This window comes from Rhinoraja longicauda, chromosome 20, assembly GCF_053455715.1.
Source record: "Rhinoraja longicauda isolate Sanriku21f chromosome 20, sRhiLon1.1, whole genome shotgun sequence".
In the NCBI taxonomy this organism is placed as follows: domain Eukaryota; kingdom Metazoa; phylum Chordata; class Chondrichthyes; order Rajiformes; family Arhynchobatidae; genus Rhinoraja; species Rhinoraja longicauda.
This window is the reverse complement of record NC_135972.1, coordinates 19,716,368-19,744,349: the sequence shown is the minus strand read 5'-3', so window position 1 is coordinate 19,744,349 and position 27,982 is coordinate 19,716,368. Positions and strand designations below refer to the sequence as shown.

Here is a 27,982-nt window from a genome sequence, read left to right as displayed (position 1 = left end):
TGTGGCATCACTTTCAGTGAACTATGTAGTCTTAGATCCCTCTGGTCTACAACACTCCCCAGAACCCTGCCACCTTGGTGAGTATCTTGGTGATACTCTTCTTGGAGTTTCAACCCAGAATGATCGTGGTAAACCAGTGTAATGACTGGAGTGGTAATCCAGAGCACAGACACAGGCAAGGCATGGACAGGCAGCATCTCTGAAGAGAAGGAATGGGTGACATCTTTGGTGTAAACCAGCATCTGCAGTTCCTTCCTAAAAAATACTCTCCAGGTTGGCCAGAAACTGTGGCGAGAGAAACAGACAACATTTCAGGTCAGGTATCCTTCACCAAAATTGGGAAAGTGGGATTAAAAAAGTGAGTTGCAAAGTAATATGAATTATTTAGTTTTGTGTCACATTTTGTGATGGTATTATGATTCTGTCTGGCATTTGGAGAGACGAGAATCCTAGAAACATCAGAAGAATGCAGAAGACATTCGCCGGGATATTGCCTGGGCTTGCAGGCTTAAGACACAGGGAGAGATTGGATAGGCTGGGACTTCTCTTTGGAATGTAGGAGTTTGAGGGGCGATCTTATTGAGGTGTACAAGATCATGAGGGGCATGAATAAAGTGAACGTTCACAGTATTTCCCCCCAGGGTAGAGGATTCTGAAACTGGAGGGCACAGGCTTAAGATGAGAGGGGGGAGATTTAAGGGGGACTTCGGGGGGCAGCTTTTTTTCACTCAGAAGGTGGTCACTATCTGGAATGAGCTGCCGGGGAAGCTATAGAAGTGGATACAATTACAACATTTGGACAGATATATGGATAATGAGGGCTCAGAGAGCCATGGGCCAAATGCAGGCAAATGGGATTAGCCCAGCATGCCAACTTAATATGGGCAAAGTGGGCCAAAGGGCCTGTTTCTGTGCTGTACAGCTCTATGACTCTGAATGCAGCGTTGCCCATGTTTCATAACTAGGTTATTTTCCGGGGGCTGTTCCAGAGGCGAGGGGCCGAGTGTCGTGTGTGTGGTGCTGTACAGCAGCTGCCTCAGACAACAGCTGTGGGTGATGAGCAACTGGTTCAGTCCCTGCCTGCGGCGCTGGGAATCGCTGAGGTTGTGCCGATTGTTGGAGGGGAGGGGCGAATGATCGCCCATCTGGAGGGGCGGCCAGATCTGCTCACCACGTGAGCGCAGCTGGGCTGAAATATGAGTCGTTTAGGGGGTTTGCTGCCTCCTGCGATGGGCTCGGGCAGTTTACCTGGGCAGGCATGTGGCGCGCTGTCCGACCCGCCGGTGCTGAAAGCGGGAGCCCTCGGCGCAGCCCGGCGCTCGACGCCAGCGGCTCGCTCGACCCAAAGGGCTATAGGACGAGAGACGGCAACGCTGGGCAGCTGCAGACTGTCGGGGAGACCCTGGCATTGGCAGAGAGTCCGCCTGGACTCAAGTCCAGAGCTTCACCTCTCACTGGACAAGGTACAGATAAACCTCCAGTGTGTGTGTGTGTGTGTGTTAGAGAGGGAGGGAGAGAGAGACGGCGATGGAGTCAGCGACAGGAAGAAAGGGGGGGGGGGGTGGTCTGTGTGACTGTGTGACTGTGTGTATGTGTGGGTGGGTCTGTGGGTGGGTGTGTGGGTGGGTCTGTGGGTGGGTCTGTGGGTGGGTCTGTGTGTGGGTTGTGTGTGGGGGGTTGTGTGTGTCTGTGGGTGGATCTGTGTGGGTATGTGAGTGTGTGGGGGTTTGTGTGGGTCTGTATGGATCTGTGTGTGGGTATGTGAGTGTGTGTGGGTTGTGTGTGTCTGTATGGATCTGTGTGTGGGTATGTGAGTGTGTGTGGGTTTGTGTGGGTCTGTGTATGTGTCTGTGTGTGGGTATGTGTGTGGGTTGTGTGTGTGGGGGTTTGTGTGTGTCTGTATGGATCTGTGTGTGGGTATGTGAGTGTGTGGGTTTGTGTGGGTCTGTGTATGTGTCTGTGTGTGGGTTGTGTGTGGGGGTTTGCGTGGGGGGTTGTGTGTGTGGGTCTGTGTATGTGTCTGTGTGTGGGTATGTGTGTGGGTTGTGTGGGGGGGGTTGCGTGGGGGGTTGTGTGTGTGGGTCTGTGTGTGAGTCTGTGTGTGGGTCTGTGTGGGAGGTTGGGAGGGAAAGGAAAGAGAGAATAAAAGCTAGAGTTAGACACAAAATGCTGGAGTAACTCAGCGGGACAAGCAGCATCTCTGGAGAAAATGAACGGGAGGTGTCTTGGGTGACAAAACAATCACTCCGCCGAGTAAATGGCTTGGATGTGATCCTGAACTGTGCGTTAAAGTCTAATTCACACGGCAGGTAAATGAGCGTCTGGCGATTCTGCTGAATGCAGGCAGGTGAAGCGTGGCAGCTCAGAGCTACATCGGAATGCAGACTGGATCGCCAACTTCCACCGATCACAAGCAACGCGCTTTAATTTCATTCTCTAGATCAGAAAAATCCGGGAATATCTCGACAGATTACACTTGTTTGAATGCACGGGTCGGCGTTGGTGGGCAATGTTGCCGTTGTGATGTGACGGTCTGTGCGGGGAAAGTCTTGTGTCGGGCGCTTTGCTGAACCACGCCACTCAATGCCCGTAACCATGCATTATTTATGTGGCATCTGCTCGCAGCTTTCACTGAGTGCGGCTTTAAAGAGCTACTTGTCTCATCTGCGAGTTTAGTAGAGTGTCAGTTGGTGGCTACATTTCTGGGTGGTTGGAGGGGGGTGGATTGAAGCCCTGCCCGACCAAATGGTGTGGCAAAACATGACCGAATCTCAGCGTAGTTACACCTGAGATGTAACCCCGCCGAGGGAGACCATTCTGGCCGCTGGATCTCTACTGGGTCCCTGTTAGAGAAAGCCAACCCGAGGCATTCCCCTGCCTTCCACCCACCGCACGGATGTTCTGCAAGGAATAGAGATGGCCTTGGTGACAGCAGTCCGCGGCTACAAGGCTGTCCGGTTGGCTTTTACTCTCTGTCCCTGACTCTCTCTCTCTCTCTCTCTCTCTCTCTCTCTCTCTCTCTCTCTCTCTCTCTCTCTCTCTCTCTCTCTCTCTCTCTCTCTCTCTCTGTCTCTCTCTCTCTCTCTCTCTCTCTCTCTATATCTCTCTCTCTCTCTATATCTCTCTCTCTCTCTATATCTCTCTCTCTCTCTATATCTCTCTCTCTCTATCTCTCTCTATCTCTCTCTCTCTATCTCTCTCTATCTCTCTCTCTATCTCTATATCTCTCTCTATCTCTCTCTCTATCTCTATATCTCTCTCTATATCTCTCTCTATATCTCTCTCTATATCTCTCTCTATATCTCTCTCTATATCTCTCTCTATCTCTCTCTCTATCTCTCTCTCTATCTCTCTCTCTATCTCTCTCTCTATCTCTCTCTCTATCTCTCTCTCTATCTCTCTCTCTATCTCTCTCTCTATCTCTCTCTCTCTCTATATCTCTCTCTCTCTATATCTCTCTCTCTCTCTATATCTCTCTCTCTCTCTATATCTCTCTCTCTCTCTATATCTCTCTCTCTCTCTATATCTCTCTCTCTCTCTATATCTCTCTCTCTCTCTATATCTCTCTCTCTATATCTCTCTATCTCTCTCTATCTCTCTCTATATCTCTCTCTCTCTCTATATCTCTCTCTCTCTCTCATATATATTTATATATATATATATATTTCAAGAAGGGCAGTGTTTATGGTATAAGCGAGGCAGGTCGTCTTAATAATAATTTCGCTGGAGCTAACGGCTGATAGTTTAACCAAGAGCATCCTCAGATATCTCACTGCTCTGAAAGTGTTAATTGCCCCCTAGAGAGTAGGATAGTGCTAGTGTTCGAGGTGAGGTAATCGCTGGTCGGCGCGGACTCAGTGGGCCGAAGGGCCTGTTTTCGCGCTCTATCTCTAAAATAAACTAAATGGTTGCCTCACCTCCCGACCCGCTGTGTATCTCTGACACGCTGCTGCTAAGCTGGGTCACTGGGGCAGCCGCTGAGTGTCTCCAGCATTGCACTTCAGTACTGAGAACTAAATCACAGCAAGAAACATTGAAGGAGTTCTTCCAGTAAACCGGCAGGAATGCCCGTCAGCATAAATGCCAGGATGGTAGAAGCTTCCAGAAGCAGAGAGGTATCTAGTTTCAAGGTCAGTTGGTTGGTCAATCAAACTCCATTTCATCTCCGTGGAAGGAATTGAAATGAATGTTGTTTATGAGAAAGCATCAAGCCACTATTTCTCAGAACCGAGTGTGTGGGAAATGAAATGAAACATTGGAAATTGATTTTTATTGAAACAATCTCCCGCCTGGTTTGCTGGCCTTGTCAACTGAGTTTGCTGTTGCAGCTTCTGGACTGCGTGTTTACAGGCAGGTGTATCTACCTCGGCTCTCCAAAGTGTTACCTGTGCTTGCGGGCTTGAGTTATAGGGGGTTGGACAGGCAGGGATGTTTTTCTTTGGAGTGTAGGAGGCAGAGGGGTAACCATATTGAGGTGTACAAGATTATGAGGAACATGGATAAAGTGAACACTGTCTTTTTCCCCAGGGTAGAGGATTCTAACACTAGGGGGCGCAGGCTTAAGGTGAGAGGGGAGAGGTTTAAGAGGGTCCTCAGGGGCAACGTTTACACTCGGAGGGTAGTCCGTATCTGGAATGAGCTACCAGAGGAAGCTCTAAGAAGCGGATACAATTACAACTTTTGGACAGACACGGCGAGGAAGGATTTAGAGGGATATGGGCCAAATGCAGGCAAATGGGACTAGCCCAGAATCTCATCTTGGTGGGCATGGACAAGGTGGGTTGATCAGCCTGTTTCCTTGCTATGCAGCTCTATGACTATTTCACTCATTTATCTCACCCTGCCCCTTGCCGTTTTGTGAGTTGCCATTCCCACCTGCAAGTCCCTGTATCCTTTACACACGCCCTTGCCTCTCTTGTGGCTGGCTAGATGATGCCACCATGTGCCTGGCTAGGTGATGCCACCATGTGCCTGGCTAGATGATGCCACCATGTGCCTGGCTAGATGATGCCATCATGTGCCTGGCTAGATGATGCCACCATGTGCCTGGCTAGATGATGCCACCATGTCGCTGGCTAGATGATGCCACCATGTGGCTGGCTAGATGATGCCACCATGTCTCTGGCTAGGTGATGCCACCATATGGGCAGAGCTGTTGCCAGACCAAGCTGTGATGCATCACGATGCGATGCTCTCTATGGTGCAACTAACTGTAGTAGTTGGTGAGAGTCGTTGGGGACCTGATGCATCTCTAGAGTCTTACGCAAACCCATCCATGGAGAAACAGTGAAATGACTAAAAACGGGTTTAAGGAAAAGCTGGATGAATACAGTAGGGAGAATTAAATGTCATTTCAGTTCAGTTTAGTTTATTTTCACAAGTACCGAGGTATAGTGAAAAGGAATTCAGGGAGAGGGAGGTGAAGGGATAATAAGTAATAAGCAAATTGTAGTAGACAATGCCCGTTCCATCGCGGGTACTGACCTCCCCACCATCAAAGGGATCTACAGGAGGTGCTGCCTCAAAAAGGCAGCCAGCATCAGCAAAGACCCACACCACCTTGACAATGCTCTCATCTCACTACTACCATCGGGAAGAAGGTACAGGAGTCTGGGAACTGTGATCTCCTGGTTTAAGAACAGCTTCTTCCCAGCAACCATCATGGTGTTGAACACTGCACGGCACTAACCTCAGCAACTGTGATCTTCTGCGGACAGTGGCTTCGGTTGCCCGATGGACTTTGTTTTTTTGCACTATTATATCATTAAGTTTATTGCATTATTGATTATTGTATATCTATATGGCCCGTTAAGCTGCAGCAAATAAGAATTTAATTATTCCATTGCTGGTATAATTGACAATTAAATAGTCTTGACTCTTGGTTAATAGACTGAGCTACAAAGAGGCAGAATACGAGTTTCTACAACTTCAGAAGCACTTGCCGGCTCATGCACAGGGACGAAGGCAGGAACGGGGTACTGATTGTGAATGATCAGCCATGATCACATTGAATGGCGGTGCTGGCTCGAAGGGCCGAATGGCCGACTCCTGCACCTATTGTCTATTGTCTATTGTCTATTGTCTATTGTCTATTGTCTATTGTCTATTGTCTACTGTTAACCCTCCCTGGCAGGGTCTTGGGAAAATGTGTTTGGGCGGCATGGTATCACAGCGGTAGAGTCACTGCCTTACAGCGCCAGAGCCCCTGGTTCGATCCTGACTACGTCTGTACGGATGTATATGCTCTCCCTGTGATCGTGTGGGTCTTCTCTGAGTGCTCTGGTTTGCGCCCACACTCCAAAGACGTGCATGGTTTGTAGGTTAATTGGCTTTGGTAAAAATTGTAAATTGTCCCTAGTGTGTAGGATAGTGCTAGTGTGTGGGGTGGTTGCTGGTCGGCGCGGACTCGGTGGGACTGTTTACACACTATTTCTCCTAAACTAATACTAGAAAAACCCATCATGTGCAAAGGGTTATGAACATGGTAATAGATCAATAGATTGTTATCTTTTGAGTAACACAAACTGCCTCACAGATGTAATTTTGATGGTGCTGTAATTAAATACAGGAGCCAAGGTTATTTTTTTTCTCCAGGAGTAACTGCGTTTGCAAGTTTCAGAGAGAGGGGTTTGGAGCTGCTGAGTCTGCACGATCAGAGACACCTATCAGCATGTTTAATTATCCTCCACGGGCCATTATCAAAATCTGTAAACAGAAAGAGTATTTGTTTAACTCCGATACAGACACTTTTTCATCTGACTTGGATTGGTTTCTCTGGAACATCAGATGTTGAGGAGTGATCTGATAGAAGTATATAAAATTATGAAAGGTATAGTTTAATTTAGTTGGCGATTCAGTGCAGAGAAAGGCCCTTCGGCCCACCGAGTCTGCGCCGACCAATAATCACCCGTGCACAAGTTCTCTCCTACATATTACGGCCAATTCACAGAGGCCAATTAAACCACAAACCTGCACGTCTTTGGGATGTGGGAGGAAACCAGAACACCTGGAGGAAACCCACAGGGTCACAGGGAGAACGTACAAACTCCGTACAGACAGCACCCGTAGTTAGGATTGAACCCGGGTTCCTGGTGCCGTAAGGCAGCAATTGTACTGCTGCGCCACTGTACCATGCCCTGCGCTGTGCTACAGATAGGATAGACAGTCAAAATGGGTTTTTTCTAGGGTGGAAATGCCAAAGACTAGAGTACATAGGTTAAAGGTGAGAAGGGTTCAGTTTAAAAGAAATGTGTGGGGCAAGTGTTTGTTAACACAGAGAGTGGTGGGTGCGGATAGCGGTGCCAGGGGTGACTGCGGAGGCAGATATGAAAGTTGCTTTTAAGAGGCTTTTGGATAGGAAAATTGATATTCAGTGATCGGAGACTTGTGCATCACATGCAGGCAGATGAGTTTAGTTTAACCTGGAATCATGTTCAGCTCAGTCATTGTGGGCCGAAGGGCCTTGTTCATCTGTAGTACGGCGATGGTTTATTTGCTATGACTTACCCAAGCTCAGAAAGTCTTGGTGTAGAATTAGGTTGGCAATTTTGTGTAGGTGCTATTGCAGTACTGAGGGAGCGCCGCACTTTGGGAGGGGAAGTACTGAGGGAGCGCCGCACTGTGGGAGGGGCAGTACTGAGGGAGCGCCGCACTGTGGGGGGGGGGGGGCAGTACTGAGCGAGCACCGCACTGTGGGGCGGGGGGGGGGGTTACTGAGGGAGTGTTACACCAGTATTGGTGGAGTGCCGCAGTGTTTGATAGTCCTGCCTAAACTGGACAAGGCATTAAGTTGATGACGTCTTTGCCCTCTCAGGAGTGAGACATTTTTGGGGAAGAGAGAAATATTCTCCACCATGCCCAAAGGCTAGTCTTGCCCCTAAATGCCAGTGACACAGGTAAACTGGTCACGGACGCACTGCCGTCTGTGGGGGCTTGCTGTGCATTTATCAGCTGCCACAATCCGACCGTGAATGAACCCAGAGATACCTCATCAGATGTTGATGCTTTGGGACAATCGAAGATCAGGAATGTTGTCACGGAAACCATTGTTAGTGCTGTGACGGTGAGGTGAGGCGGCCAATCCCTTCACCACCAGCCCTCTCATTGTGCCCCACGTAGCCAAGGTTGCAGGTTCTCTGAGAGTATAATCAGTTCCCCTCGCCCATCCCAGGGCTTCCAGGGGAGAGAGAAAGGCCAGAACAAAGAGCAGGGGCGAGGAAAAGGTGCACAAAAATGTACTGGAGTGTGACCAGTAACTTGGAGGTTACTCCACGGGGAAGATCAAAAAGGGGGCTCTACTCTGTGAGGAACCTAACGCTCTGGGGGTTGTGGTGTGGTCAGTATGGTCAGCGGAGGGTAAGACCAGGGCTGGGAGACATGGAGATGCAGCAGTTACTAGCTCAGGGGAAGCCTGGCCTGGGACACTCCCTGGGAGTGCAAGCCGCTCCCACAGGGATGCGTGAGGGAGCAGCAGGGGAAGTGAGGGGCGGAGGGGATGGGGCCGAGCAGGAAGGAGTTGGGAGAGGGGGATGGGGATGGGAGAGGAATGGTGACTGAGATGGGGTGGGGACTGAGATGGGGGTTGGGAGAGAGATGGGGATGGGAGAGGGATGGGGACTGAGATGGGATGGGGACTGCGATGGGGGTTATAGACAATAGGTGCAGGAGTAGGCCATTCGGCCCTTCGAGCTAGCACCGCCATTCAATATGATCATGGCTGATCATTCTCAATCAGTACCCCGTTCCTGCCTTCTCCCCATACCCCCTGACTCCGTTAAACTTAAGAGCTCTATCTAGCTCTCTCTTGAATGCATTCAGAGAATTGGCCTCCACTGCCTTCTGAGGCAGAGAATTCCACAGATTCACAACTCTCTGACTGAAAAAGTTTTTCCTCATCTCCGTTCTAAATGGCCTACCCCTTATTCTTAAACTGTGGCCCCTTGTTCTGGACTCCCCCAACATTGGGAACATGTTTCCTGCCTCTAACATGTCCAACCCCTTAATAATCTTATACGTTTCGATAAGATCCCCTCTCATCCTTCTAAATTCCAGTGTATACAAGCCTAGTCGCTCCAGTCTTTCAACATATGACAATCCCGCCATTCCGGGAATTAACCTAGTAAACCTACGCTGCACAATAACAAGGGTTGGGAGGGAGATGGGGATGGGAGAGGGATGGGGACTGAGGTGGGGATGGGAGAGGGTGGTGTGGTGTGGGGTCCTGACTGGTGTTCATCTGTTACAGATAGAGAATCGAGCAGCACCAGTCACAACTCCACTGGAACCAGTTACTACAGCTGTGTCAGCCAGGTTACTGTCGGTAAGTCGCACCTCTAATTTACCTGTCACACCACTCTTGCACACACGCACACTTGCATAGTCACACTGATCCGCACACCCACTCATATACATGTGCATGCACCCCACACTCAAGCATACACACACCCACAAAGACACAGATACACACAAATGCGTACACATGCACTCACACAAACACACACACACTCACACAGACACACACCCACATGCGTGAACACAAGCACTCTCGCTCTCTCACACAAAAAGTCCTGATCTTCCAACCTACCTCATCGTGGACCTTGCATTTTTTTAATCTGCTTTTTCTCTGTAATTGTAACACTATATTCTGCATCCTGGTATGTTTGTCTTCACTCTAGCTTTTCAAAAGTCATACAACATAGAATCAGGCCCTTCGGCCCAACTTGTCCATGCTGACCAGGGACACCACCATCAGGAAGTCGTCTCTGAGTCACACACCATTTGCTGATCTCATTTGCCTGGAACTGACCCATATCCCTCAACACCATTCCGATCCAAGCATTATCCAAGTACTTTCTAACCACCGCCACTGCCTCCCCTGGCAGATCGTCAGGCTTGTAGGTTAAATGGCTTCTGTAAAATTGTCCGTAGAGTGTAGGACAGAACTAGTGTACGGGTAATCGCTGGTCGGCATGGACTCGGTGGGCTGAAGGGCCTGTGTCGACGCTCTGTAAACTAAACTAAAATGAAACTAAACTTATCAGTAATGCAGATGAGGTGGGGTGAAGGGACTATCATGGACTCTTATCTTCTTTGGGCTGCACTCGATGGGCTGAATGGCCTAAATCTGCTCCTATATTTTATGAACTTCACTGCTATATTTCTGTAACTCTGTCTTTCATTTTTGCATAGCCATTTCTTTTATCTGTCTTGTGTGTCTAATGTGTGTATAATATGTAGATTGTGTGTACATTCACGAGGGTTTGTTCTTTGAGGTGAGTGGGGCAAAGTTTAAGGAGATGTACAGGGCAAGTTTTTTTACACAGATGATGGTGAATGCCTGGAACACACTGCCAGGGGTGGCCATAGATTAATAGAGTCACACAGTACAGAACCAGGCCCTTTGGCCTAACTTACCCATGCCGGCCAAGATGCTCCATCTACATTAGTCCCACCTGCCCTAAGATTGTGGAGGCAGATACGATAGTGGCATTTAGCAGACATGAAGATAGGCACATGGATATGCAGGGAATGGAAGGACATGGATTAGATGCAGGTCTTAGCATCATGTTCAGCACAGACATTGTGGGCCGAAAGGCCTGTTGCTTTGCTGTTCTATGTTCCAGTGAAGACTAAGCCGGTATCTGTGGAGGTTGTGCTTTAACTGAAGGAACATCACACCTCCACCAGATGGGGCTGCTGCCCAGGGATGTCTGCGGTGGACACATGCAGTCAGTGTGTGCAGCTGCAACTCTGCAGCACGGCTGGCGATAGAACCTGGGTCTGACTGACTGCAGGGATGGTCTAACCCAAAGAACAACACTTGGGATCTGAAAACTGAACAGAATGCTGTTTGGTGGCACGATGGTAGAGTTGCTGCTTGTGGTAGAGCAGCAGAGACCTGGGTTCGATCCTGACTACGGGAGCTCTCTGTACGGAGATGTGCACGTTCTCTAATGTGACCGCATGGGTTTTCTCCAGGTGCTTTGCTTTCCTTCCAGACTACAAAGATGTACAGGTTTGTAGGTCAAATTGGCTTTTGTAAATTATCCCTAGTGTGTAGGATAATGCTGGTGTACAGGGTGATCGTTGGTTGGCACGGGACGATGGGCCGAAGGGCCTGTTTCCATACTGTTTCTCTAAAATAAAATGAACTTTGTCAATAGTGTACAGCTGGAACCAGTGAAGGTAGAAACAATGAACACCAAGTGCAGGAGTAACTCAGCGGGTCAGACAGCTTCTCTGGAGAACATGGATAGGTGACTGATTGTCGGGAGGGGGGCGAGGGGAGAGGCAGGACAAAGCATAGCAGGTAATGGGTGGACACAGGCGAGGGAGGGGGAGAGGAGAGGCAGGGCAAAGCATAGCAGGACACAGGCGAGGGAGGGAGGGGGGGGGGGCGAGGGAGGGAGGGGGGGAGAGAGAGAGGGGTTGTTAGGCAGATGGTTGGAACAAAGGCCAGAGATTAAAACAGATGGTGTGAAACAAAAAGATTGAAGAGCAGCAAATTATGAAGCCAGAGGAAGGAATGTGGATGGAGGGGGGGGGGGGGGGGGGAGGAGGGGAGAAATAAGTACGAGTCCAGGTGGGGCACAGGGAAGGAGGGGGGGCAAGAAAGAAAAATGGAGTGCGGGAAGAAAGGTGAGGGGTAGGGTTTATAATTACCTAACGTTGGATAATTCAATTGGAGAAATGTCACCTATCCATGTTCTCCAGAGATGCTGCCTGACCTGCTAAGTTACTCCAGCATTTTGTGTACTTTTTTGTAAACCGGCTTCAGCAGTTCTTTATTTCAACAGAGCAGCATAGTAGAGTTTATTGTAACCCACACAAGTACGGTGAGGTACAGGTACAATGAAAATCTTGCTTGCAGCAGCATCACAGGCGCACAGACTCCGACAGCACACAAAACATTCTCTACATAAATCATACATACATTCTACAATTCAGTGAAAAGTAACGGTTATGCAAAAAAGATAGCTGCAAAAATATGATTGTGAACATATAATAGCCCATCAGGCCACCACCACACGCTGGCCACAATGCCCATCTGTCTCCACATGGTCTGTATATCCCTCTGTCTCCTACCCGTTCATCGCTGTCTAACTATCTCATAAACGTTGCTATCATAATAATAATAATGGTAATGGCACTTTATTAGCCAAGTATGTTTTGCAACATATGAGGAATTTGATTTGCCATACAGTCAGACCAATAAAGAGCAACAGGACACCCAAATAATTTTTTAACAAGAACATTCACCTCAGCGATTCCCCACATTCCTCACTGTGATGGAAGGCAAACAAAGTTCAATCTCTTCACATTTTTGTTCTCCCGTGGTCGGGGCACTTGAACAATAGACAATAGACAATAGGTGCAGGAGTAGGCCATTCAGCCCTTCGAGCCAGCACCACCTTTCAATGCGATCATGGCTGATCACTCTCAATCAGTAAAACCTTCCGTTGTCGGGGTGATCTTGGCTCCCGCAGCCGGCGGTCTCCACGTCGGGCCGATCAAGCTCCCGCATCGGGGAGGGTCTCAGCTCCCCCGCGCCGGGCGATCAGACCCCAGGTCGGGGCTAGTCGAACCTTCTGCGACTTTGGAGCTTCCCGACATCAGCCTCCACCCGAGACTGCGAGCTCCTCGATGTTGAAATCCGCAGGCGGCGCTTGGAGCGTTGATCCCAGGCAAGGGATCGCTGGCTCTGATGGTAAGTCGTTGACCCTGCGGTGGGGCTCAAAGTCAGTCTCAAGCAAGGCCTCCAGCTCCATGATGTTAGGCCGCAGAGCGACCGGAGATACGATCCGAAAAACCATTGCATCTCCGTGCTATTGTATCTGCTTCCACCACCCCCACTGGCAGATTGTTCCAGGCACTCACTGCCCTCAGTGTAAAATAAAACAAGGAGTCACACAGCACGGACACAGCCCCTTCGGCCCAACTCGTCCATCTAAGGATAGTACTCAAAATCTCCTTGTGCTTGTACAATGACATTAAAGGATATTATATTGTAAGGAAACAACTGCAGATTCTGGTACAAATCGAAGGTATTTATTTCTCAAAATGCTGGAGTAACTCAGCAGGTTAGGCAGCATCTCAGGAGAGAAGGAATGGGTGACGTTTCGGGTCGAGACCCTTCTTCAGACTGAATAATATTCAGACTGAAATATATTGTATTGTATTGTATTGTACAAATTGCCTGCGTTTTGACCCATATCTCTCCAAACCTCCCCTATCCATGTACCTGTCCAAGTGCCATTTAAATGCTGTTGTTGTACGTGCCTCAACTACTTCCTCTGGCAAAAAAAGACACAAAATGCTGGAGTAAAACAGCATGTCAGGCAGCTACCTCATCTGGCAGCTCGTTCCATATACCCACCAAACTTCTGTGTGTTAAAGTTCCCCTCGGGTTCACATTAAATCCTCCTCCTCTCATCTTGAACCCATGTCATTTTGTTCTTGATTCTCCTACTCTTGGTTAAAGGCTCAGTGCATTCACCCTATCTATTCCCCTCATGATTTTATATACCTCTGTAAAGGACACCCCTCAGCCTCCTCCGCTCCACATCATGAGAAGTGAACATGTAGCCTACCTGAACAATGAATATTAATTAGCTGAAGTAATTGTAATCTGATAAATATAATGATGGCAATAAACGCATAATATGAACCAATTTCTTTTTGGCCACCTCTCTGAAAATAATTAAACAAATGAACCTTGCAATTTAAAACTATTCTCCAGAGTTCTCCTCCCCTGGTTGTCAGGTTTCACATCTCCTGCCTTTGACTGTCAGATTAAAAGCATACAATGAATTTTCATTTCAGTGACACTTTCAATAGCTATTGAGTTCCGTTGTTAGGGACAACTTCTATCCTCAATCAATTTTGCTCAATTAAACTCGGCAATAAATAAACGCAGAAGAAACTTTAAATATGATGAGCGTTTGGCGGCACTGGGCCTGTGCTTGCTAAAGTTTAGAAGGATGAGGGAGGACCTCATTGAAATTTATCAAATAGTGAACGGCTTGGATGGAGTGGATGTGGGAAGGATGCTTCCACTACTGGGAGAGTCTAGGACTAGAGGTCATAGCCTCAGAATTAAAGGATGTTCCTTTACCGAGGAGGAATTTCTTTAGTCAGAGGGTGGTGAATCTGTGAAATTCTTTGCCGCAGAAGGCTGTGGAGGTCATCAATGGACATTTTTAAGGCAGAGATAGATAGATTGTACAGGTGTTATGGGTTATGGGGAGAAGGCAGGAGAATGGGTTTAGGAGGGAGCGATAGATCAGCCACGATTGAATGGTGGAGTAGACTTGATGGGCCGAATGGCCTAATTCTGCTCCTATCATATAACATTATGATGTGATCGGGATACTAAGATTTGAGGACAATTTATTTCAAGCTGTTATCAGTCAACTGAACCATCCTATCACCAACTAGAGAGCAGTCCTGAGCTACCATCTACCTCATTGGAGTTACCTAACTGAGCTAATCCTATTTGCCTGTATTTGGCCCACATCCCTCCAAACCTTTATTATCGATGTACTGTCCTCGGGCATCGGAAAACACGTGGGACAATTGAAACATTTTGGGCAGAAGATACAAAGAGAATGTGAGGGAGAATGTTTTGATATAGAGAGAACAGTTTACTATCTGTAGGGGCAGAATCAAGGATTATAGAAAACTGGGCATGTATTTGAAAGGGGCTATGTTTCCAAGCCTTTGGGAAGGAGTGGGAGGTATGGGATAGATGGGATTGTTTCTGTGGGGCATGCCTGGTTAGGAAGTTTGGTCAGCAAGGGTGAGTTGGGCCAAAGGGCCTACTTCCATGCTGTACAGCCCTATGCCTATGAGAAGTAAAGGAGACTAGACCAAGTGGACCCATTGGGCCCAAACCTCTCCTGCATTAGTGCAACACACTTTCCTACCCCCCCCCCCCCTCCGCTCCACCCTCCCTCCCCTCCCCTCCCGCCCTCCCTCTCCCCCCTCCCCCTCTCTCCCCTCCCCCTCCCCTCCCCCTCCCCCTCCCCATCCCCCTCAACCCCCTTATCCTCCCCCTCCCTCCCCCCTCCTTCCCTCCCCCCCCTCCACCCCTCCCTCCCTCCCTAGGAGATAGTTTTAAACTTTAAAATGTGAGTAACTAAAAATATAACACTGATTTCAATGAAACTTCTTCCATTAGCACCAAAGGGACGACGATGAGTAAGGTGGGCCTAAAATTGTCACACTATCAAGTACCGTTTTGGCTGTAGTTCAGGAACAAACAAACAAACAAACAAACAAACAAGAGTTTTAGTATTCTGATCCATGTTCTAAGTAAATAAAAAACAAGAGCAGGAGCTGGCCAAGCATCTCATTGAACCAATGTAAACTAGATGGGCCCAATGTCTCCCTTCAGTGCAACATTTCACTTCAACTTGGTCACCATGAACAAGGTGTGCTGAAAGGCCTGTTTCGCTCTGTACAACTCAATGACTCTCTGCCATGGCAACTAAAGGCAACCAATCAATACAAAACACAAAGTGCTGGAGTAACTCAGCAGGTCAGGCATGTGCGTGAGGCAATTTGGTCAGCATGGAGGAGTTGGGCCAAAGGGCCTGTTTCCATGCAATGCAGCTCCATAACACTGAAAAGTCAGAGTCATACAGCGTGGAAACAGGCCTTTCGGCCTGACTTGCCCATAGAAATGCTTCTCCGGTATTTAATATCTTTTTTTATGGACCAGTATCTGTAGTTCCTCGTACAACCAATCAATATGTCCTTTGCCCACAACTCCCTTCCCAAGAATGAATGGTATTAAAAAAAATTATCTTCTAAAAAGAACCAGTTAACCCAATTGATTTTTCCCCAAGTGTTTGTTCCAGTTATCCTGAAATAACTTATTTTGTTTAATCTAAGCTGTTTCTCAGAGCCTTTCTGCTATTCCTGCTCCTTCTGGGCTCGTTGCTCGTGTGATTTATGAGGTAGAGGAATGAAAATCTTACGACATTGGATTGGATACATGTTCAAAAGGAACTTCAACACTCAATACCCAAAATGAAATCAATAGTGAATTAAATGTTTCTGGGACTTCTTCTATCCAGGGAGGGTTTAGAAACAAAGTGGAGGGATTAGAAAGACAGCTCAGAATGTTGAGGAGACATTTCCAGTGGGAAGAAGCCGAGATCTGTGGCTTGTGAAACCAAAGAGAGGGAAGATGAGAGGAAATGAGATGAGTGGGGAGATTGGCACCGAGCATAGAACGGTTGGACAGATAGAGATGCATCTGGGAGTGTAGGTGTGAGACTTTAATTGGGATGAAAGGGAGAGGGAACAACAGAGAGGGAGAGAGGCTGCAGCGGGGAGAGGGAAAAGAGGGTGTAATGAGAGGGAAAGAGAGAGAGAAAGAGAGGGAGAAAGAGAGAAAGAAAAAGAGAGGGGAAGCGAGTGAGAAAGAGAGAGGTTGAAAACAAGTAAAAGAGAGAGAATGAAAGAGAGAGAGAACGAAAGAGAGAACGAGAGAGAGAAAAGGAGAGAGACACAGAGAGGGAGAGAGAGAGGGAGAAGATGAGCAAGAGAGTGAGGGATGAATGGGTTAACGTATAATGAGTGTTTGACGGCACTGGGCCTGTGCTCACTAGAGTTTAGATGGGGGAATGCCCAGTAAAGTCAGATCAAAGATAGTCCGAGGGTCTCCACTGAGGTAGGTCGTAGCTCGGGACTGCTCTCTGGTGTTGGTCGCGGTTCAGTGGTTATGAACACCGTTCACTTTCTCTTGCTCTCCCTCACAGGTTTTGACGCTGGAGGACAGCTAGCTCCCGGCCTCTCTGGATGCTCAGTGCCCCCCTCAGAAGATGGACCCCTGTCCCCTCATCACCGCCGGTACCCACACCCGGACTTCAGGCTGCCTCTCTCCAAGGTCTTCGCCTCACAGCTTGACTTCTCAGCAGCTGCCTCTTGCCCAGCCTCCATCTCCATCACCCCTGTGCCTTCCTACTACAGCAGCAGCCAGGAAACCCTCAGTCAGGAAACTGAAGGTAGGACCTCTGCCTCACATTCCGCTCAGTTAACTTCATTGTCACGTGTCTCGAGGTACAGTGAAAAGCTTTTGTTACGTGCTATCCAGTCAGCGGAAAGACAATACATGATTACAATCGAGCCATTTACAGTGTATAGATACACGATAAGGAAATAATGTTTAGTGCAAGGTAGAGCCAGTAAAGTCCGATCAATGATCGCCTTGTTCGGCTCCTGTGACACTAATCTTGCTTCTGAAGAAGGTCTGTTTGTCCACGCATTTTAACAGCATCTCCCAAACCTACAAGGAGACACAAAGAGACACAAAAAGACAAATTGCTGGTGTAACCCAGCGGGTCAGGTAGCATCTCTGGAGAACATGGATAGGTGACGTTTCGGGTCGGGAAGTGTAGATGGAGTCGGTGGTGGGGAAGTTGGTCTGTGTGATAGACTGGGCCACATCCACAATTCTGCAAGACCCATTCACTGTAACCATTCCACAATTCTATCTCCATGGAGGCAGAGACAGGAATGTTTATGACTCAGTCAAGAATGTTCACTTTCCTAGCCTGCTCCTGATCCTCTACTCAACCAGTCCACCAGAGAATGTTCTCCCTGTGACTACATGGGTTTTCTCCGGGTGCTCCGGTTTCCTCTCACATTCCAAAGACACACAGGTACCCAGCGTGGGGACATCACCGTGAGGGAGGGGGAAAAACAATGGAGGACCCATCATGGGGGGACTGCCGTGAGGGAGGTGGAGGGTGTAGGGGGAGGGGTGGGGGTGGGGGTGGGGGTGGGGGTGGGGGGAGGGGGAGAACAAAGGGAGACCTGGCGCGGATACTTTGTAACTTTGCAAGCGCCCTTTATGTGGCGACTATTTGCATACCTTGGTAATGCAAACAAAGAATTTCACTGTGACTTGTCATATGTGACAATAAAGCATTCATTCATTCATTCATTCATTCATTCATTCATTCATTTATTCATTCATTCATTCATTCATTCATTCATTCATTCATTCAAGAAACTGTCTCTGAATCTGGAGGTGTGTGTTTTCACACTTCAGTAGTAGGATATGGACCATGTTCATGTAGGTGGTAGAATTAGGTAGGTAGGTGTCAGGGTTTATAGGGACAAGGCAGGAGAATGGGGTTGTGAGGGAATGATAGATCAGCCATGATTGAATGGCAGAGTAGATGATGGACCGAATGGCCTAATTCTGCTCCTATCACTTATGTATTTATTAGTTTAACTCTGCATCGTGTTCAGCACAGATATTGTGGGCTGAAGGGCTTGTTCCTGTGCTCTGCTGTTCTATGTTTGTGTTTAGGGCCATCAAATACCAATTGACCTATTGATGAAGCACTGATCTACCCTCTTGTTAACCCATTGACCTATTCTGCTCAGACACTTTGGACATTGAATGGGTTGAAGAAGGTTAAACCGCACTTGGCCAAGTGTCAGAGCTGATCTTAATTTGTGAGAAGGTTGTTTGTCCAATGTTTCACAATAGATTTATTCACAAATGGACAGGGCTTTCCTGCAGAGATCAGGTTTCTGCTGTGTGGAGTGGCAGAGAATGACATCAGCTGAAACCATTGGCACCGATTCAGCAGAAGGGAAACCATTCCTTCCACCAGTGAATGTTGCTGCAGTCATATCGTGATGTGTGGGCCAGCACTACCCAAGGTGCAAGTCCACACAAACCCAACAATTCTTGGCCCAGTTGAGCATTCCTTTAAAGACGAGGACACTCGCAGACTGGGGTAGAACTAAACCAGAGCCCACAAAATGTGTCGGAAGGAACTGCAGATTCTGGTTTCTATCAAAGAAAGACACACAGCGCTGGATTAACCCAGCGGGTCAGGCAGCATCTCTGGAGAAAAGGAATAGTTGACATTGTGGGTCAGGTCCCCTCTTCAGAACCAGAGCCCAAGTGGTCAGCAAAAAAATAGATTGGAGACACAAGGAACTGCAGACGCTGGAATCTGGAGCTAAACACAAAGTGCTGGAGGATCTCAGGGGATCAGGCAGCATCTGAGGAATGAATGGACAGGCGGCGTTTCAGGTTGGGACCCTTCTTCGGACTGATGGAGTAGGAAGGGGGAGAAAGCTGGAAAAGAGTGGTGGGAACTCGGAGTGGGTGGGGGTTTGTTACCTAAAATTGGAGAATTCAATGTTCATCCTTTTGGGTTGGAAGTTACCCAAGCAGAATTTGAGGAGCTGTTCCTCTAGTTTGCGTGTGGCCTCACTCTGGCAATGGAAGGGCCTGGTTCTGGCAAGAAAGGTCAGTAATAGACAATAGGTGCAGGAGGAGGCCATTCGGCCCTTCGAGCCAGCACCACCATTCAATGTGATCATGGCTGATCATTCTCAATCAGTATCCCATTCCTGCCTTCTCCCCATACCCCCTGACTCCGCTATCCTTAAGAGTTCTATCTAGCTCTCTCGTGAATGCATTCAGAGAATTGGCCTCCACTGCCTTCTGAGGCAATGAATTCCACAGATTTACAACTCTCTGACTGAAAAAGTTTTTCCTCATCTCCGTTCTAAATGGCCTACCCCTTATTCTTAAACTGTGGAATGGGAAGGGGAGTCAGCAACCAGGAGATCCAACAGGTCCAGGTGGACCAAGCGCAATTGTCTCTCCTTGGTCTTGCCGATGTAATCTGTGGCACCAAATGCAGATGCTTTAGCAGACCAGGTTTCCACATCTTATCTGCACAGCCTGGCAAGTGATTGCTGGACACAGGTGTGGTGTGGGGGTGGGGGAGGGGGGTGTTTGCAGATGGGTGGAGTGAGTGACAAAGGCTGGAGGTGAAAAGGAGGCAAAAGAGTGTCAGGTAAGGAGAGAAGAGGGAGAGGATGGATGGATGATGTATATAATAAATCTGTTGTGAAATATTGGACAAAACAACCTTTTGACAATTTAAGATCAGCTCTGACTTTTGGCCAATTGAGTTTTAATCTTCGTTAACCTGTGCTTCCCTTCGTTGGAGAACTGATGCCCACAGCGAGGGCTGGCGGTGAATGGCAGGAGATGTGGACTGGCGCAGGAGGGGAGAACGGGATAGTCATGGTAACAAAGAGATGAGCCGCAAATCCTGGTGTGGATTAACTGGGTGGAACCAGTGCCCCATAGACCATACATAGAGTACAGAACATAGAACTGTGCAACACAAGAACAGGCCCTTTGACCCGCAGTGTCTGATGCCAAAACCAACTTTTATCTGTCTGCAGGCGATCCATGTCCCTCCGTTCCCTACATACCCATGTCCCTCCTTTCCCTACATCTCACCTGTCCAGATGCCTCTTAAATACCGCTATCGTATGCCTCCACTACCACCCCTGGCAGCGCATTCTAGGCACTCATCACCCTCTGTAAATAAACCTGCCCCACACATCTCCTTGAAACTTTGCCCTCTCACCTTAAAGCTATATCGTCTAATATTTAATATTTCCATAGGACCAACAATATCAGAGCCTGCATTCACTTGTCTCTGGCATGGATAAGATGATGAGCCAAAGTTTTCCCCAGGTATTTATTTCACAAAATGCTGGAGTAACTCAGCAGGTCAGGCGGCATCTCAGGAGAGAAGGAATGGGTGACGTTTCGGGTCTGAAGAAGGGTCTCGACCTGAAACGTCACCCATTCCTTCTCTCCTGAGATGCTGCCTGACCTGCTGAGTTACTCCAGCGTTTTGTGAAATAAATACCTTCGATTTGTACCAGCATCTGCAGTTATTTTCTTACAAAGTTTTCCCCAGGGTAGGGGAATCAACAACTCCAGGGCACAGCTTTAAGATGAGGGAGAAACTATTTAAAAGGTGACCAGAGGGGCAACCTATTCACAAGCAGGATGGTTGGCATGGACAAGGTGGACCGAAGGACCTGAGTCCGTACTGTACTACTCTATGATCAAAGATACTAGAGGAGCAAGATAGACCACTCGACCCTAAAAACCGTAGTATGTCATGGCACTATTTTAGTAGGCAGAAAAATGCAGAAATATTTTTAAAGAAAAATAACAAAAATCTGTACATTGATAGATGAGATATATTCTGCATTTTTATGGTATCATCACACATACTGTTCCCCCAAAACACTGATTACACTGCGAGAGGCATGACGGACGGCGGGTTTTGCTTACTAAAATGGCTCCTTTGCGGACTACACTTCAGTATAGGTGATTTTGACGGAGTGGTCTATCTTGCTCCGCTCTATTATCTTTGTCTATGACTCTCAAAAAGAAATCAAATCATCAAGCCATTAAGATGGAAAGAGTGCACGAAGATTTACGAGGATGTTGCCAGGACTCAAGGGCCTGAGCTGCAGAAAGAGGTTGTGCAGGCTAGTACTTTACTCCTTGGAGTGCAGGAGGCTGAGGGGTGAACATGTAGGGGTGCATAAAATCATCGGGGTAATGGGTAGGGTGAATGCACAGTCTTTTACCCAGAGTAACGGAATAAAGAACCAGGGAACATAAGTTTAAGGTGGGAGGGGAAAGATTTAATAGGGACCTGAGGGGGCAATGTTTTCACATAGAGGGTGGTGGGTGTATGGAACAAACTGCCGGAAGAGGTAGCTGAGGCAGGTACAAATAACAACATTTAACAGCTACTTGTAGAGGTACATGGATAGGAAAGGTTTAGAGGGACGTAGGCCAAATACAGGCGAATGGGACTAGCATAGATGGGGTTCGGATGGACTAGTTGGGCCGAAGGGCCTGTTTCCCTGGTATGTGACTCTGCTTAGTCAATGGTCAGTTGGTGATGACATCACACCTGATCTAAACGGCACTTTTTAAAATAAGCTTTTGATTAAAATTTGTCTTCTGTTTATTTGCAAAAAAATGACCTATTATTTTGCTTTTGAATACCCCCATGGCATTCTACAACGGAGGCAGGAGGAATGTGAAGATGTGGTCATGTTGACCCAAACATGGTGCTGGAAGAACTCAGCGGGTCAGGCAGCATCTGAGGGGGGGAATGAACAAACCCGAAACGTCGCCTGTCTCATCCCTCTACAGATGCTGCCTGACCCGCTGAGTTTCTCCAGCACTTTGTATTCTGCATCTTACCAGTCTTTAAATTATTGGCGGAAGGGTTGAAAAAACTTTTAAACCCCAGCTCTCCTATTTTAATACAAATAGGAATCGGCCATCTCTGATTAATATCTCCCCCTCCCCTCATCTACATTGTCGTTCCTCTCATCGAACATTGTGATCAGGATATCCCCCCCCCTCCTCCCTCTCCCTCCCTCTTCAAAAGCTCCAGGGTCGCTCTGCGCTGTGATACACTCACTGACAACTACTTGCAGGCCTATCAATTTAACTGGCCGTGCCAAAACAAAAAAATACCTCATTCACACCTCCCCCACTGAGCCGATCTTGCAAGGATCACCGTCCGGCACACAGTTGCACACATAGAAGACATCGTGGCGCAGTGCAGTACATTGCAGCGCTTGCAGGCTCCGGGCAAACACCGAATCATCACCGAACAGGAGCGTGTGTGAGAGAGACTCTTCCATTGTTGAGTATATCGTGTTGTTGTTGCAACGGGCTTGGTTTTGCAGTAACGTTTTAACAATGTTATACCAAGCTGACGACTCGATGCTGTAATTTATATTATACTGTCTCGGGATTCGGACCCAGTGTTTGAATTTTGCATAGGTTGGCAAGGGGAGAATTTATTTTACACAAATGCCTTGATTTATGTAGAGAAAAAAAACAGATTATTTTTAAGCATTTTGGTACATTTACTTTACAACTGTTAATTGGTTGATTAGTCTACATTTGTAATCTGATGTTTCAGAAGATTGTAATTAAGGATGTCATTAAGCTGGAAAGGGTGCAGAGATTCACTAGGATGGTACCTTACCTGTCCTGGGCTTGAGTTGCAGGGAGAGGTTGGATGGGCTGGGACTTTTTCTTTAGAGTGTAGGAAGCTGAGGGGGTGACCTTATTGAGGTGTACAAGATCATGAGGGGCATGGATAAAGTGGATGCTCACAGTCTTTTTCCCCAGGGTAGAGGATTCTAAAATTAGAGGGCACACACTTAAGGTAAGAGGGGAGAGATTTAAGAGGGACCTTGGGCATTTCTTTCACTCAGAGGGCAGTCTGTATCTGGAACGAGCAGCCAGAGGAAGCTATTGAAGCTGATACAATTATAACTATTTTAAAAGGCATTTGGACAGATATATGGATAGGAAGGGTTTAGAGGACTAGCCCAGTATGGCACGTTGGTCAGCACTGTAGCCAGGGCCTGGTTCTGCGCTGTTCAGCTCTGACTGCATTGAATCTACGACTCTGTATTCCTCGAACGTAAAAATTAGTGGGTTATTTAAAAGAGCTGATTGATTAAGCAGGGAGAATTTCTGTTGTTTGGCAGGTCTGGGGTTTGGCCAGGAAATCAGCCAGGACTTCCACTACAAGGTGCTCTCGATTGTCAGACTGTTTTGTGTAAAGCAATTGTTTATCGGTCAATTGTAGATTTTTTTAAATCTGTAGGTTGGCTGATGAAAGTCTACCAAAGTTAACTGGTGAGGACCGCAGGTTGGACCTACCATGTCTCTCATTCTATTGTGGGACAGGCTTTGTGGGCTGAATGGCCTTCACCTGCCTCTGGCTGAAACATGGAGGTGGTAGGTTTGATGAATTTCACTGCAATGCTGTGGTGTGTTTATTGGAAGAGCATCTTTAAAGAAGGTGGCTGGTCAAGTGAGCTCGCCATCAAGGGCCACATGCGCAGGTGCAAAGGGACTTGGGTGTGCTGGTGCAAGATTCCCAAATAGTTAATTTGCAAGTCAAATCGGTAGTAAGGAAGGCAAATGCAATGCTAGCATTTATTTTGAGAGGACGAGAATACAAAAGAAACAGGGATTTAGTGCTGAGACATTAAAAGGCACGGGTCAGACTGCATTCGGAGTATTGTAAGCAGTTTTGTGCACCTTATCTGAGGATGTGCTGGTGTTGGAGAGGGTCTAGAGGAGGTTAACGGGAATTATCTCAGGAATGATTGGGTTAACATATGATGAGGATTTGATGGCACTAGGCCTGTACTCGCTGGAATTTAGAAGGATGAGGGGGGACCTCATTGAAACTTACCAAATAGTGAAAGGCCTGGATAGAGTGGATGTGGAGAGGATGTTTCCACGAGCGGGAGAGTCTAGGACCAGAGGCTGTAGTCTCAGAATAAAAGGACATACCTTTTAAAAAGGAAATGAGGAATTTCTTTAGTCAGAGGGTGGTGAATCTGTGGAATTCATTGCCACAGAAGGCTGTGGAGGCTGTCAATTGATATTTTTTAGGTGGAGATTGACCGATTCTTGATTAGTAAGGGTGTCAGGACTTATGGAGAGAAGGCAGGAGAATGGGGTTGAGAGGGAAAGATTGATCAGCCATGATTGAATGGTAGAGTAGACTTGATGGGCTGAATGGCCTAATTCTTCTCCTAGAGCATATGGTCATGCCAATCAACAACAACGTTTGTTCGATTAATGCACTGTCATCATTTGTAAAGAAGAAATAAGGAACTGCAGATGCTGGTTAACAAAAGAAGACACAAAATGCTGGAGTAACTCAGTGGATCAGGCAGCATCTCTGGCGAACATCGATAGGCTATATTTCGGGACTGAATTCCGAAGAACAGTCCCGACCTGAAAAGTCACCTATCCATGTTCCCCAGAGATGCTGCCTGACCCGCTGAGTAACTCCAGCACACAGTGTACCTTCAATTGGAAAGGTTGCTTTTGTACTGAGGCTGGATGGTGGGGTGCAGATGACTGAACCACCACTAAAGCCACACCTTGCTGTAAGGTCTGTTCGCTGGCCTGATCTTGAGTCCTCCTTCAGGCAGAGACGGAGGCTTGTCTGCCATTGTCTGCAAAAATGTCACCAAGTGTCAAGAGAAGAGTGACCCAAAATGCTGGAGTGACTCAGCGGGACAGGCAGCATCTCTGGATAGAAAGAATGGGTGACGTTTCGGGTTCGAGACCCTTCTTCTGACTTGACCCGGGTCTCGACCCGAAACATCACCCATTCCTTCTATCCAGAGATGCTGCCTGTCCCGCTGAGTTACTCTAACATTTTGTGTCTATCTTTGATGTAAACCAACATCTGCAGTTCCTTCCCACACATCCAGAGAAGAGTGTTTAATTGCCATATGTACTAACAAGGGAGCACTGAAATTCTTCATGTGCTGAAGGGTCACTGTGGCTAGATGTTTACAGCATGGAAAGAGGCATTTTGGCCCACCTTGCCCATACTGTGCTTGATTGACCATTTGCCAATCACCCCCCCCCCTCCCCCCTTGCCTGTATCCACCTATTATTTGCCAGGCATTGTCCTGTCTCACCTCTTTGTCCTCCCCCCCCCCCAAATCAGTTTGCAGAAGCGTCCCAACCCAACATGTTGTCTTTCCATTCCCTCCACTGATGCTGCCTGACCCGCTGAGTTTCTCCAGCACTTTGTGCTTTGCTCAAGATTCCTGCATCCGCAATCTCGGTGTCTCCACAAAGCTCGGCTCTGAGTGAAGAGTTTGGCGTTTGGAGCCATGATTTGGGTTTTAACGGGTCTCCCGCCCATATACAGTAAGGTCTGGCTTCCCCCTGCTGCTGTGAGACAATGACTGGCCTTGCCCCTCCTATCTATCTTTTGCCCCTCCTCGCCCTGTTTAACTGAGGCTATTCCCCATCTATGGCTTTGTTATCTGACTTTTATTGAAGGCCGTTTAATTGGTTGGTGGGCAGAAATGAGCAACATTAATGCTGAGTCAGCCTGTGGCTGCAACTCGAGCGTGGGTGTCCTGAAAAATAAATTGGATTCTGTTTATGCAGCGTTCTCTGAATAATCTTTAATGACGTCACTAAGTTGGGAAGCGTGTGGATGTTCCCTGGGCTGGCAGGCTTGAGCTATGGGGAGCGGTTGGATCGGCAGAGGCATTTTTCATTGGAATGTAGGAGGCTGAGGGGTGACCTTATTGAAGTGTACAAGATCAAGAGGGCCATGGATTAAATGAACCTTCACAGTCTTTTCCCCAGGGTGGAGGATTCTAAGACTAGAGGGGGTAAGCTTAAAAACCCAGTGTCCAGCATCTGGTCTTTGTAGTTGGTTACGAGGGATGTTTTGAGTGTGAGAACATCTTGTGCGTGGAGGGGTGTACTATGCTCCACTCCCTGCCTCACAGTAAGTCCACCACAATCCCATTACTCACTCGTAATTAATATTTATTCATAAGCAAAGCACAAAGTGTGTTGGAGGAACTCAGCAGGTCAGGCAGCAAACATGGAGGAAATGGACAGAGAACGTTTTGGGTCTAAACCTACATCAGTCTGAAGAAGGGCTCAGACCCAAAACGTCATCTGTACGTTCCCTCCACAGGTGCTGACCGACCTGCTGAGTCCCTCCAGCACTTTGTCTTTTGCTCAAGATTCCAGCATCTGCCATTTATTCTGTCTTTTATTCGTAACCACTGTTTCTCTCGACGTTCCGTCGGATCGAGCCAAAGCAATGTGCGTGCTTTCTTCCAGGAATGAGCGTACCTATTCATGGGGCAGAAAACTGTGTTCAGGTTTATCACCGAAGAATCGTGTCTAGCTATCAACGCAACCCCCGCTTGTACAGGAACTCTGCGCTGTCTCCGGTCTCCAGCTCTGTAACCCTCGACGGCTCCTCAATGGCTTCGCTTGAGTATACGGTCACCAGACCAACTCCAGGTCAGTGAATGGGGCCGCTGCGTAGAGTGACTGCTGAGATGAGGTGTCTCGGCTCCAGGGTCGGGCTGGAGAGGGTGGGACTATTCTCTCTGCACCTGGGAGAATGGTGCGAGAGCAGCACAGTGGTGCAGCAGTAGAGATGCTGCCTCTCAGTGATCCAGGTTCACTCCTGACCACGGGTGCTGCCTGCATGAAGACTGCATGTTCTCCCCGTGACCACGTGGAGGCCAAATCAATGGGTATATTTAAGGTGGAGTTTGGCCCATGTCCCTCTAACACCTATCCTATCAATGTACCTGTCCAAATGCGGTCAATGAAGATCAGGACAACACCAGCTCAGACCTATGCCTGATGCCGGTCTAAAGAAAGGACCCCATTCAAAATGTCACCTATTCCTTTTCTCCATAGACGCTGCCTGACCTGAGTTACTCCAGCATTTTGTGTCCATCTTTGATGTAAACCAGCATCTACAGTTCCTTCTACACACGCGCAATAACATTTGCGGCACCTCTGTGTGGATGTAATGGAATTGTTGATGGGTTTATGATTGTGTGCATAGATTGTGGGGGTGTACACCAAATGGAGCATTCCGTCAGTCATCTTGCGACCTTCGCTGTAGCTTTGTCTGCTCCCCTTAAAATAGCACGGGAGGTCCTGGTCTCATGAACCCAGGGCAGCATGATGGCGCAGCGGTAGAGTCGCTGCCTTACAGCACCAGAGACCCAGGTTCGATCCTGACTATGGGTGCTTGTCTGTACGGAGTTTGTATGTTCTCCCCATGACCTGCGTGGGTTTTCTCCGGGAAGCTCTGGTTTCCTCCCACACTCCAAAGACGTACAGGTTTGTAGGTTAATTGGCTTGGTATAAACGTAAAATTGTCCCTAGTGTGTGTAGGATAGTATTTGTGTGTGGGGATCGCTGGCTGGCACAGACTCGGTGGGCCGAAGGGCCTGTTTCCGCGCTGTATCTCAAAACTAAACTAAGCCGACGACATTGCTCCGGATGCCTCCTTGAATCATGGAATCTTTCCATAATTTGATTGCCCTTTTTATTTTTCACAGTGAGATGACAAGTCTAATCATTAGATTGTTTCAGATGCCTTGGTGAAGTGAGCACATCACACTGTCTTCATCAAATTCTGAGCTGAACATTTCAGGATATGAAGATTCATGTTTGTTTTAAGCAACCTTGGTTTAAATCCAAAAAAACAAAACTCCACTTTGCTTTTCACACAGTGGGTGTATGCCAGAGGAGGTAGTTAATAACATTTAA

The 27,982-nt window shown here is 47.8% G+C and overlaps 1 protein-coding gene across 7 annotated transcripts in view; it reads left to right on the top strand.

Moving 5' to 3' along the window:
- Positions 1-1,258: 1,258 nt before the first annotated feature.
- The window catches only part of LOC144603394 (anoctamin-4-like), a 70,039-nt gene continuing 43,315 nt past the window's right edge, over positions 1,259-27,982 (top strand). For 3 of the 7 annotated variants that reach the window (XM_078416561.1, XM_078416562.1, XM_078416558.1), the window contains exons 1-2: positions 22,376-22,525; positions 26,525-26,710. In XM_078416561.1, the coding sequence (XP_078272687.1) occupies positions 26,527-26,710 (184 nt within the window). In that variant the 5' untranslated portion in view covers positions 22,376-22,525; positions 26,525-26,526. Of the gene's footprint in view, positions 1,464-9,244; positions 9,320-16,766; positions 17,013-22,375; positions 22,526-22,903; positions 23,058-26,524; positions 26,711-27,982 lie in introns of those variants that run through there. The other 4 variants (XM_078416557.1, XM_078416556.1, XM_078416559.1 and 1 more) reach the window with 3 other exon arrangements.